Raw genomic sequence first — 12,618 nt, forward strand, 5'->3', positions numbered from 1 at the left:
AGTTCGAATGAATTCTATTACAGTAAATTATTTAAGGTGCTTTGAAAGATGAAAATTTTTTCTAGGCTATCGAGGTTCAGGACGTTTAGTTAACGCAAAAAAAAACACATATTGAGTAAAAAATGCCTTGTCAGTAAGCTTGACTTTCTTTTATTTTTCGATAAATGGAACCAATTTCCTTCAATTTTTATCAGGTGAAACGTTTTAAAAATATATTTAACTCAGAGATCCTCTGGAAACTTTGTATGACATATAACAAGACAGCATACCTATGTGGCCATTTTAAAATTTCCCGATCTTTTTCCAAGCCTTCCATGGCTGTTTTCATGAAAATTTTCTGGCAATCTATGACGCCTGCAGCTTAAGTGTAATAAAAAAAAATATTGTGGTTTAATGCTTGCCAAGTACTGCCAGTCCATAATATTTAGATAAAACGAATAACACGTCAGTCACTTGACATGCAGTATTAGATTCAACTGACTTGAATCCCTTGATTAATAAAGCTGACAAGGGCTTCGGCAAGTTCGTAATTGATGGCCACACGAGTACAGCACGGAAGACACAGAGACACACGTAAAGCAAATGCAACAATGTGAGGAAAAACTATACAATGAGTTATACAATTAGTTATTTTTACGGTTCAATAGCAGTTTTCAATATAATTTGCTCTCATCACTTATGCCTCTAGTTAACTTTGTTTACCTCTGACTAAAGACTACATGGCAATATTAATCAGTACCATTATGATGTTTCGGTATACTACAGTATGATAAGCAGTTAAGACAACCGTAATGGTCGCCGGTGCCAGCAACGGTGCGTTTCGTTTTAAGACAGGTTCATGTGACACACAGTGTACTTATAAAAATAAAAGAAATGCGAGAATCCCAAACGATTCCTGTAATAATACTTGTTGAAACAAAGATATCCGGCTGGACTGTGCACATTTTTCAGGTGTTAATGCAATATGCCCGTGCCGAACGAACATGCTCAGCATACTGACTGCAGTTTTGAACAATTACGTTAAGATCTACAATTTATTTCCGCTTAGAACAGTATGCAATGTCTCTTTTCTTATACTTCGAGATGAATACATTTGCCACACTTTCAGTAGAATGCACATGAATAGGGGCGTACTGATCAGGTTACTTATCAACTAAAACATGTTACGATCTCTTAGGTGTGTTGATAAGGGTAGAACAAATGCAATGCCCACTGAATTATTTGAATAATCTGTGCGTTATCTACTTAGTAAAGACCACCAAATTGATAATCTGGCTCTTTTTTCTTTTGTACAGCGCATATTGTATGCAGTCTGTCCAAGACGACGGCACTACATGCAACAGTAATGAAAACCGGAACACTTATTACGCACGACGATGGCTTCATACCATGCACGATTAGCACAATGCGAATCTGCGCCAGCAGCTGCCTTGTGATTAAGAGCACGTAAACTGCAGAACGCCGAAGCATCGGAAGCCGCTTAACGCTTTTCATATAGCTGGAAAGATAACTTCTGCTGCTAAATTGTTTAAAAAAAGAGACAAAAAACAAATGTTCCAACTACCGTCAAACGCAATGCCTTCAGTTTGAAACGTGTAAAGGTGTTCCCGGAGCGACTAATTTATTGTTCTCTAATTTTTTCGGCTAAGTTGCGAAGCTGCAAGTGACTGAGCTTATCGCAGGCTTCATGCTCCAAAAGCGTTTGTGGTTGCATATAAATAGATTGGGTGAATCTAGAGATTTCTACTAGATATTTCTTCAAGTCTCGTGTTTTGCTTGCTGTAACTTCCCAAAATTATTTAGATTGGTTGCCAGGAACCTTAAAAATACTGCTACTTTTAAACTATGAAACGGCAGCGCACACACTGCTGATGCATGCCCCGCAAACACGGCCTTTCATCCGAGTACGCTAGCAGTTATTCAACTATGCCTGTCTGTTTGAAAATTGTTGATGCTAACACAATTTCGAGATATACACGTAAAGCGTGTCACGAGAATTTCACTACACATACGGTGCAGCATTCATCGCGGCCGGATCAAGCGCCACTAAATGAGATCTACCACACTGGCTGCCAACACACACAATCCGCTTAGTGGTAGCTCAGTATCAAGTTAAAACATGGTGTACTACCTTTTTTACGCACCTAAGCTATAATGATAAAATCAACAAGCCCGAGCGATCGCTCGCCGTAAAACCTTCCGTGTAGTAGAAGCGAGAACAAGAGCGCGTTATCAAACCATGTCAACGACAAACCGACACTATACCCGAGACGCCTGCGCTACATGCAGCCGGTTCGCGCTACGAAATGCGCTCACATAATCATGAGGTATTGACGCAAAACGTCTTTGATAAAGCTTACCATTCAGTGTAGTTGACGTGTGATGCCACAAAGAAGACACGCATACACAGACAGCAACGTTCAAGGAGTCACCGCACACCGGCACAACCGTTTACGTGCCTGGCGCACTCGCTGAGACGGCGCACCGCCGCGCACGCGCAAGAGCTCCGAGCATGCGCAGGAGCTCCGCGCGGGAGGGCGTGCGCGCTCGGAGGCGTGTGAGCGCCTTTTCCTCCTTCATTTTTTTCTTTGTCTCTTTCTCTCTCTCTGCGCGCCATGCGCGCCGGAACGGGTGGCTTTTCTTTTCCGTTATGCATTTTTTTCGTGGACGAAGGATATGCGCTGGCAGGTTGTATGACAAACGCTGTGGGCTATCGTATGAGACTGGAACGCTAACATGAATGCGCTGTTTGTAAAAGCCGTTACGGGGCCCTTCAGACGTTTTAGACGCATTATTGCCAGCGTCGATGAGTAAGTAATACAGCGTATTTGTAGCATATCTTCCAGCGTACCGCCAAATGTGATGCCCGCACGTATGTTAGTGCTAATTTTCTGTTCCGATGATAGGTCAAAGCAATCAGTACAGCATTGAGGTACTCATATGCGTGGCTGCGCAGGCATACCGCCGGCGAAATACTGGGTGGGCTCAGAGAATTTGGCACCTATATTAAGTGAATGAGAAACTTTGATGAGTTTATAGTGCAGGATATTAGGCAACAAAAGTCGCCCGATGTTAGTGACGCAGCCGAGATATGAAGACAATGTGAAAAGTATCCGAGAATCGGACGACACACAACGCGAACACCACATGCGCGACATCGGTTCATGGCACATTCACAAAGTCCGCGTTGTCAGCTACAAACATTACGAGTGTCTTTGCTGTTAGCTTGATGCCTGTTTCGAATCCACTTGTATCTGAAGCTGGCGTTCATAACATATATTTTAACAATCGGATCTGCGTTTTGCTTGCGTTATTCTACTGCCGCAAAAGTGATGCGACAACTGTGAAGACTGTCTTGGTATTGCCGAGAGCGACTACGTAGATCATATGTGGTCAACAAATGCGGAGGTATACACTATGTGTATACTAAAGTCTACAAATAGGCTCTACAGCAATCTCAGGAGTATACAACTTTAGTGGCTTATGTCAAATGCAGCTATGTATTATCCACCGGTACCTGCGCTTGGTTACAGCGTACACGGGTTGGGCCCAGATTAACGATGTTTGTCTATTGTTAGTCTATAGACATGCAAGACCACGACAACTCAGAGGCGGTGAATTCACCACCTGGTCTGCGGGCTTTCGCCACTTATTCACGCCCTTTGCCACATCTTCACCATCTGACCTTCACCACCTGGTCTTCGCGAAGTGTACGTCCGGGAAGCAGCCAGGTTTAGGGCCTTCGGGTGCCTGGAAGACCTTGGTGACTCGGACGGTGCCTGCTCCGCCGCGATCCTCGTTCAGTGCAGCTGCACCGAACGCAGACTAGCAGTCTGCACGGTTTGCCCGCCGCGCCGGGGTTGCGGTGCCGTCGTGTATGAACCAGTGTCATATCATCGCGTTCGCAGAGGGCGGGGGGTATGGGAACTCGGAATTACATATTATCGACTTTCTTCTATAGACATTCAATACACCAGGAGTAGAGAAAAAATAGAAACCTTGTCGACTATTGTCCATAATATAGAGAGTCAACAGACAAAGTATGGACAAAAATAAATAGAAACTGTATCGGCTTTCGTGTACAGGTAGTCCATATAGAGGGGAAGTAGACAAAGAAGAAACAAACTCCTTATCGAATTTTTTCTATAGACCGTCTATAGACTGCAGGTAGACAAAAAGAAATAGAAATCTCATCGACTTTCGTCTTCAGAAAGTCTATATACAAAGTATATGGACAAAAATAAATAGACACTGTATCGACGTTCGTCTAAAAGTAGTCCATAGAGGGGAAATAGACAAAAAGAAACAAACACCTTATCGACTTTTTCTATAGACCGTCTATAGACAGCGAGTAGACAAAAAGAAATAGAAACCTTATCGACTTTCGTCTATAGACAGTATATAGACTTTATATCAACAAAAGTCCAAATCTATAGACAGGAAAGGTCGTCTATGAAAAGTCTATAGACTTTCTATAGACAGTCTAAAGTCATTTTTGTAAGGGAGTGGCAGTGAAAAGTACTGAGTACGCTGAGGGAGACAAGCTTCTGAAACTACGAAAAGCTCAAAGGGCTGATAAAACACTTGTACCTGACGACTGCACACTGCAACGCTGGGGAAAGCGTACTATGCACATTTTATCCCAGCATATGTGTTTGTCTGCCGTCAGCATCTCAGTCAGTGTGTTCATCGAAGTTGTACGTAAAATTGAGGAGTCAAAGACGCAAGCGATATGCTCGAAATTCTGGGGCATTACTAGAAGAGCCGTAGGGATTATTTACCCAGTCGGACGCTGCAAGTTATTAGTCGGTACCTAAGTTGCTTTTTGAAGGGAGGCTCTCATTATCTGCCTTGTCTACTAGCGCACGTTAAGTCGCTGAAACTTCACGATTAGTTGCATCTGCGCGTGCGGTCATGAGAAGTGTTTGCGGCTATGCTAGCAAGGACGCAAAACTCTTGTTGCTGAGCTCTGAGGCCTCGCCTCTAGACCGATGCCTTCCGTTGCAAGGGTTTGAGATAGGACGGAACTGCCCTGCTCTTACGCCGCCTTTTCGGCGTTAGGACAAAGCGGCTAATCTGTCTCTCCTAAACAAACTCGTTCTATTGTATTACGCATGGCATGATTAAAAAACGAAAGACAGCGGTCAAAGCGGTCACTCGAATGATATCACGCCCGGTTAGCCTATTTCATGCTTCCTCTATCCATTCAGTCATGTCTCTTAATTCCCGCCTGAACGTTGCCCGGTCCACAGGGCACCAAAATAAAATGAAAAATGATATTGCTACTGTTATTCGTTTATTGTCGTTATCAGACAGAGGCGGTCTTTCAATTTCCGTCGTATAATTTTCCGTCGCACTGTTTGTCCGGTCTAAATCTCTCGAAGAGATTCTTCTAAACTTACTGTTTGGTCTTAAAACGATCAAGGCAAACTTTCTATGTACACGACGGGTTGATTCCAAGTTGTGCTAACTGGGACGAGACATTCAAAGCCGTGTGGTAGGGCTTGACCGCATTAACGTTGCTTTATGACTTTTCGTAGGTAGTGCATCCCGAGCGTCGTCAAACAGTTGGTCCGTACGAGCAAGGGGAGATCTGCGTGCGAGGACCAACCACTTTCAAGGGATACCTCAAGAACGAGATAAAGACTTCCGAAGCTTACGAGAACGGCTTCGTTTGCACAGGTGCTATGCCGTTTTCATTTATTCGTTATTGTGTTTCACTCCAACTAGTAGCTAGGTCCAATTGTTTTATGCGAAGGGATGACATGGGCGACTAGGAAATATAGTAAGGTAGCAAAAGTAGGTATTTTAGCTTCACGCGCATATCATAATTACTTTTAGAAAAACAAAAACTGTTTCTACGACCGGTTCTTCTGTCAAGCAAACCAGCTCTTAATAGAATAACAAACAGGCATGGGTTACAACACTTTCGCTCTGAGCTTAAAAAATTTCAGCGACTATTACAATACTCGCGAATGCGAATTTAGAGCGCAGCTGTTTAGGTGTTTTGAATTCGCTACATATTAGGGCAAACAATTTGGTTCTGAAGGAAAAAGTGCTCTCGGTGGCGGCGCGGAGGCTCTGCTCCGGCAGCTCTTTTAGCAGCAGCGGCAGAGAAAGCGTTTCCACCGGTTTCGTCATTCATTCTTCAAAATGAAAGCGTGAGCACGGGAACGCATGGCTTGCGCGGAGCGCATTCTCTAGTAGCGCATGCACCATAGGTCCAAAGCCCATGCCAGCGCTTTGTTTCCGCGCTGACCGCATGCGTAGTCGTGCTGGCTCTCCGCTTTCCTCCTCACGGTCTTCACCATACTCTCCTCCGCTTTCCGCTTCCTGGTATCGCGGCACCCTCCCCTTCACTTTCCTTCTCGTGTCTCTCATCCCCTCGCTGCGCTGCGCGTTTGCTTTCATCTTTCGCTGTGCTTGTTCGCTAGGTTACGCCGCCAACGATGCTCGCCGCAGGACCGGGCGCTTAAAGCGAGAGACACATGGTGCGATTTTCCGTGCGATCTGTCGTGTGGCGCGTCGTGTGCGACTCGCCGCATGCGGCGATTCGGGACACATGGTACGAATGACCGAGCGGCGGGTAGCTCCACCCAGAACCGGCGCCCCTGCGTGGAAGTTCGGAATGCTGCATAACTTCGAACAGAAAGTGAAAGCAAACGTATTTGCACAGCTCTCTTGTTTGAAACAAGCAATGACAATATAAACACGCCTATGGAAGCACTGTAGACGTGTTTCCGCAAGGCCGCGTTAGCAGTAACGGCTCCTTTGACAGCCGCCGATGGCTATAGGAGCCGGCAGGCATAGCTCACTCGACCATCCAATCCGACACCGGTGGCGCTTGTGACACGATCTCTTGCAGCTCGTATAACGAAGCGCTTATGTTAGTCGGCACAACATGTACAAAGTTATCTCACACTTAAATTGCAGCACATTTGATTTCATTGGCGCCGACGGAAGCGAACGAGCATGTGAGGCGAGCTTGCGATCGCTGGGAGACTGTATAGGCCTAGCTCGCCGGCCGTCTATCCGAGGCCGAGGGCCCATGCCGATGCGTCCGCAGCTCGTAGCAAAGCGCCTAAATTCATCAGCACAATCAATGTCTCAACATTTATGTTTCTCTTAAGTGAAAATACGGTTAGTTTTCTCGGTGCCGTTAGTAGCGAGGAGTAAACACGCCAGTCAGGCGAGTAGCTTCGTATAAACGATTGCTGGCGCGTCTGCGCTGACCGCGTCCGATTAGAAATCACGCCAACGATTTACTATATCGCACAACGTGCTATAACATGCACGCTTTCGAGGCCACTTTATTCTGTAAGTTATTTCGCGTCAGAAACAAATTGCAGCTTATTTATGTGCCGCCGTCAGCGGCGAAAGAGGCCTTCGTTTCGACCAGAGAAAAAAAAAAACAGACATGATCGAAGCGGCGAGGCGCTCGCTCGCCGGCTCCGCTACGTCGGGTCTACGACGTGGCCGTGACGTTCGCGCTACCGGCGCTGTCATTGGCTGCCGTCGCCCGACCGATGCGACAGTCGCACGACAATATTCAGAAAGTTGGCCGCCTTAAAGCCCCTCAATTTTTCAAAAGTAGCGCCATTCTTAGATCTTTCCGACACCCCGCTCACCCTGGCGGGTCCTCCTCCACGCCTCCTGTCTCCCCAGCCTCATCCGCTCCCCCATTGGCCAATCTGTGTCACGTGGAAGCAGGCGCCGCGCTTTTGTGTATTTTTTTCTTTCCAGCGCGGAGCAGGCGCCGCGCTTTTGTATATTTTTTCTTTCCAGCGCGCGCCGACCTCCATTATTGGGCCTGCGCGACGAAACTACGGCAGGCGGACTGACAGAGTGCGTTAGCGTAATAGAATGTGCAGGGCCGAGAACATAATTGCGATGCCATGCTGCTGCGCCTTCGGTTGCCGCAACAGACACAGCGAGGGCAAAAAGTTTTTTGCTTTGCCGTCCGGCGGGCGCTACACAAAAAGTGTGGATACGCAGGATCGGGCGGGCTGACTTCGAGGAAGTGACAAAGAACGCACGGCTTAGTGAAGTAAGGGCCACGGCTACTCACAACCTCTTATTTTGAGCCTAGTTCACGCCTTCCGCTTCGAAAAAGTGTGTGTTCATGCTCTGCGTGGTTTTTAGCGCGTTGTTTGACTTCTTTTTTCGAATGTGCTCTCTTTGTTTCATGTAGTTTTGTCTTGCGGTGAGATGCACGCATCTGCAGCTGGCCTGTGACATAAAAGCGACTTTATTCAGGGTGTGTTTTGGGCTCCACCAGAAGTTAGCACATTATCGACGCTTTTGCAAGGCTCACTATGACTTACGACGCAGTCTTAGCTTCGAATGTACGCCCGCATGCATTGATTTGGTTTGTGGTGATTAACGTTTTTAACGTTCCGAAGCGACTAAAGCTAAGAGGTCGTAGTGGATGGCTCAGGATAACTTTATCTAGCTCGCCTGGGGATGTTTAACGTGCACTTTGATCGTAAAGTCGTACGTGGGCCGGTAAATTCCTCGTTGGCGTTTCATAATACTCGCGCGCTAGCGCTGCTTTAGAAGTTGCCGCCTCGGCGCGATTTTATTTCTTCAATAAATTTTATTTGCTAGTTGTAACAACTTGTCATTATTTCGTATTATTGACGGCGCCTCCAGGGCACCAAAGCGGCAACGGGAACACCAAAGCTGGAACCAGGGCTGGATGGGGCTTGCCGAAGCCTGTGCATGCCAAGGGGGTATAAGATCGCGGACAGCCAATTTTGTATGTGAACACTCCCTGCGACGCCTGCATTAGTGTAATGTTACGTGCTCTTCAGAGGCCTCCGTTAGCCATTACATGTGCCCTCCTGGAGCAGTACTTGTAAAAAAAAAATAATATATCGTCACGATTACCAAAGCAACCCGCAATGAAAAAAACGGCCCTGTTGCCAGGCATTGCTGACCGCACACAGCCGGAATCTCTCACGCGCCGACCGAACAAAAGTGTCCTGCAGGTACGTGAATGAACCTACGAAACCACGTACACATACCTTCACGCTGTCAACACCTGAAACTTTGGTAATTACGCGCGTGTTTGAGTACACCGCGTGCTTGCGTCGTGTTTCAGCAACACGAACTCTCAACGTCGCGCGCTTTACGCCTTAAATACTCCTTGAATAATGGTAATTTTCTCTATTTCTTCCGCAATTCCAAGACGAAATTCTAAAGGCCAGTTACCGACTGGCGAAGAACGATCTCGATTGAAAAAACTGCTCCGCAGGGCTCGAACGAACTTTTCTGCGGATTTCCTCCCGTAGCGTGTTAGCCGTCGTCTGCTACGGCAGGCCCACCACCGGCGGCGCCACCGACGAGGCCGCGCCGAGCGGAGGAGGAGGGAAGTGAATGGCGCTACTTTGGGAAATTGAGGGGCTTTAGGCCGCCTGCGCGGCGTGCGATTCGGCGCCGCGTGCGGAGGATTTCGTTGAGAACCTGTGGAGTGCGGTTGCCGATGCGAATGGTGGTACGACCGATCGCACCCAAAATCGCACCATGTGTCTCCCGCTTAAGAGCTGCGCTATGCTGCGTTTTAAAAGAACGTGACATCTCGCACCTACAGAAAGAGGCGAGATTTTCATGCTGTGACCGAACTGGCGCAGCGGCTCGCCGCCATTTGGTGTGGCCGCTCTGCCGCACCTGCGTTTTAACGCCGACGGCCCGCCGCGCGCTTTACCACTGGAAGCCGCTGGTTTGTATGGGGCTATCTGCGGCGACGATCGCTCCCAGATAGCGCCAGAGTAGCACGCGTCGTCTGTTCAGCGATGACGCCATCGATAAGGCACGCAGCGAGCGCGTCAAAACAAAGGCTGCATAAGCGGAGGTCTGTCTGCGGCGGTTCTTCTTCTTCGCGCCCACGTGTCACCCACGCGCTACCTCTCGCGATCTCCCGTTTAGCGAGGCAGCCACGCCACACTTCACTCGTTTACAACGTGACGCACAAGACGGATTGTAGGCGCCATTCAATATATCGCGGAATGAAAAGACGTATAGAGCTGCGCTCAAATTTCGCATTAGGAGGTATCCGGAATCGTCGGTTAATTTCTTCGTTCGTTTGCTGACAGGTCGGCGCTTTACATTTCGTCCTTCATTCTTAACGCGAGTTATGTCTTATGAAGATGACGATGCCCTTGTCGCTGATCATAATCATGTTGGTGTGTGTAGTTTTTAGGACTGTTCGGCACTTTTGCTAGTGCACCGTGATGCGGAAGACACACTGTCGTTTGGGAACCTTGTTCTATGGTTAACATTTAAAGAAAAAAACTTAAAACAATATAAAGAAAATTAATAAGCCGCGTAGCGGCAGTCAGGTGTCCACACAAGGGCACACGAGAACGAACGGGTTGAAGCAGTCCCGTGCTGAGAGGCTGACGGTTCTGTCGACATTGCATGGTAGAATCCCCGTGCATACGTCGGCTGCAACAATGACACGTTCAGGCCCCCTTCAGCGTGGTTCTCGATATGCACGGCACGCTTAGGAGCAGCAGCGGCAGAAGCCAGGAGACGCTTTGTCTAGCGCGGCCTCGGTGACCGGCTCGTACGCCGCTCGCAACTCCCGTGCAACGGTCACACGTGAGGGCCGCATCAAACATAGTCACCTCTGTGCTAGACTGGAGCGCTGCTCGGCACATCTCATATGCGATAGCTCACGGACCACCGGCCCTCAGGTCAGCCAGCGTCTCGAGCACTGGCAGCCGGAGAACTGGTACCTCGACCACCCTCGTCCGCGCTCGCCTCCATGGCCCTTCGCGCCTTGCCGCACTCGTCTGCCCCGGCAAGACCTCGTTCAATCCAGAAGTTCACAAGTGCTGTCCGCCTGGCCCGAACGCTGCGAGATCGCGCTTCGTGCCTCCACCGTTCGTGCACCCGTTCACTTCTTACTATTTCACGCATCTCGGTTGTCCGCTTTGATCTTCTCGCGGCACTTACATATGACTGCGTGCTCTCTTCTGTTGCGGCATCGCTGCGTTCCGAAGTCAAGCAGAAAAAGATATTGGGTGTCGCCTAAGTGTCCTTGTATTCAGCGTCCGTCTTGTCGTACAGATTCGGATATGGCGCACTGTCTCCAAAAATATTTCCGTCTGGTCGTCTAGGTCTAGGCTGATTAATGTAAACAACAATTTCAAAGCATGGCAATCAAAACAAGCGCGAACGAGACGAATCCAAGCAAGCTAAACAAGTGCGAACGAAATCTGACGCCAGCAGACGTGAGCACGAAATGAGCGGTCCGGATGAGACCTGATGCGAGTACGCATCGAGCGGTAGAGCGGATCCATATGACACAAGTTTCCCGTGCGCTCGTTACTGTAGGGACCGCGCTCATTGCTCTCCGCCGTTAGCGGCTCGCATTTTTCACTCCCGCTCCGCGTTTCTTCTTTCATCCTTCGCTGTTGCGCTCGTTCGCTCGCTTACGCCGATGCTCGCCGCAGGAACGGGCGCCTAGGTGCCGCGCTCTAAACACCTGCTTTATAGATACCGTTTCTCGGAGTTATCTTGCACGGAATTATAAATGACGTTTGCAGACTGGTCAAGCAGAGAAAGTAACCCGCGTTCGAAATGTGTTGCCAAGTCACCAAGTGCTCAACCAGGGGTACTCCACTTGGTATGCTGGGTCCTTTAATCAGTTTTTACCACGTTAAAGCTCTAGAGGCTCTAGAGTATAGGCAGAGTCCTTCAATTCTTTTTTACTGGTCATGAAACTCCTCGCCTTAGTATGACTTGGAGACAGAAGCGGCCGTAAGGGACGCCGTCGCTAATCGACATGCGCCGACTGTGCAGCCGGCGTGTGGAGGCTGCAGGTGCTGACTGAAACGCGCGCCCGGCTCCGACATGATAGTCAATGGCAAAAGGGCCGGTACCAAGTAATGCCGACAACCCGGGTGGCATTAGTTGTTTAGCTAAGCCGTTACGCTGCTCAGTGAGAGGTTGCGGGTTGATGCCAACCTTGGCGGCCGCAGTTACACGGGGGAAATGCGAAAGGACTCGTGTTCCTTATAATTTAGATTGTGGTTCTGCCACGTAAAACCCTTGAATTAATATTTTTATGGTATCCGACTCTTTTTCATGTGATATGACATTCGGACATTCGTAACGCGAGTGTCCGCTGCTGGCGAAACGATTAGTTACATGTCCAGACGGTAAGCTAGTTCTCACCGCTAGCACTTTGTGCACGATTCTCACAGTAGTGTGAACTAGTAAAAACACGAATTGTGGCTGTTGCACTGCTACAGGTATAACGTGAAGGAGAAAAAGAGCCCTGCTTCTTTTAATAGTTAAGTTTATGAGTATGCGCCTAGCTTTATAGCGTTGCAGCGTTGAGTATACCGGCTGCTTCCGCGAAGACATTAAACAATTTTATATATCCCGTGTGGCAGATCGCACAATTCTATCCCTTGAGCTGCTCTATTCGAAAGTGCGGACAAATATTGCTCGAGAAATCCAAGTTCACCACCCATGAATTAATCAAGATTCACTATAATTAAGCATTTAACTCATTATTTTACAGCACATTTCGATTTACCAATTGTACCCGGTGAGACTGCATAGCATAAGCAAGTGAAAATAATTCTGTGAATCGCGCCATATTCG

General features: G+C 48.1%; 1 protein-coding gene across 1 annotated transcript in view; it reads left to right on the forward strand.

Moving 5' to 3' along the window:
- Positions 1-12,618, forward strand: part of LOC142571121 (uncharacterized) — a 136,953-nt gene that overhangs the window by 109,950 nt on the left and 14,385 nt on the right. The window contains exon 8 of the mRNA XM_075679708.1: positions 5,541-5,682. Coding sequence (XP_075535823.1) covers positions 5,541-5,682 — 142 coding nt within the window. The remainder of the gene's footprint in view (positions 1-5,540; positions 5,683-12,618) is intronic.

Source organism: Dermacentor variabilis, chromosome 1 (genome assembly GCF_050947875.1).
Source record: "Dermacentor variabilis isolate Ectoservices chromosome 1, ASM5094787v1, whole genome shotgun sequence".
In the NCBI taxonomy this organism is placed as follows: Eukaryota; Metazoa; Arthropoda; class Arachnida; order Ixodida; family Ixodidae; genus Dermacentor; species Dermacentor variabilis.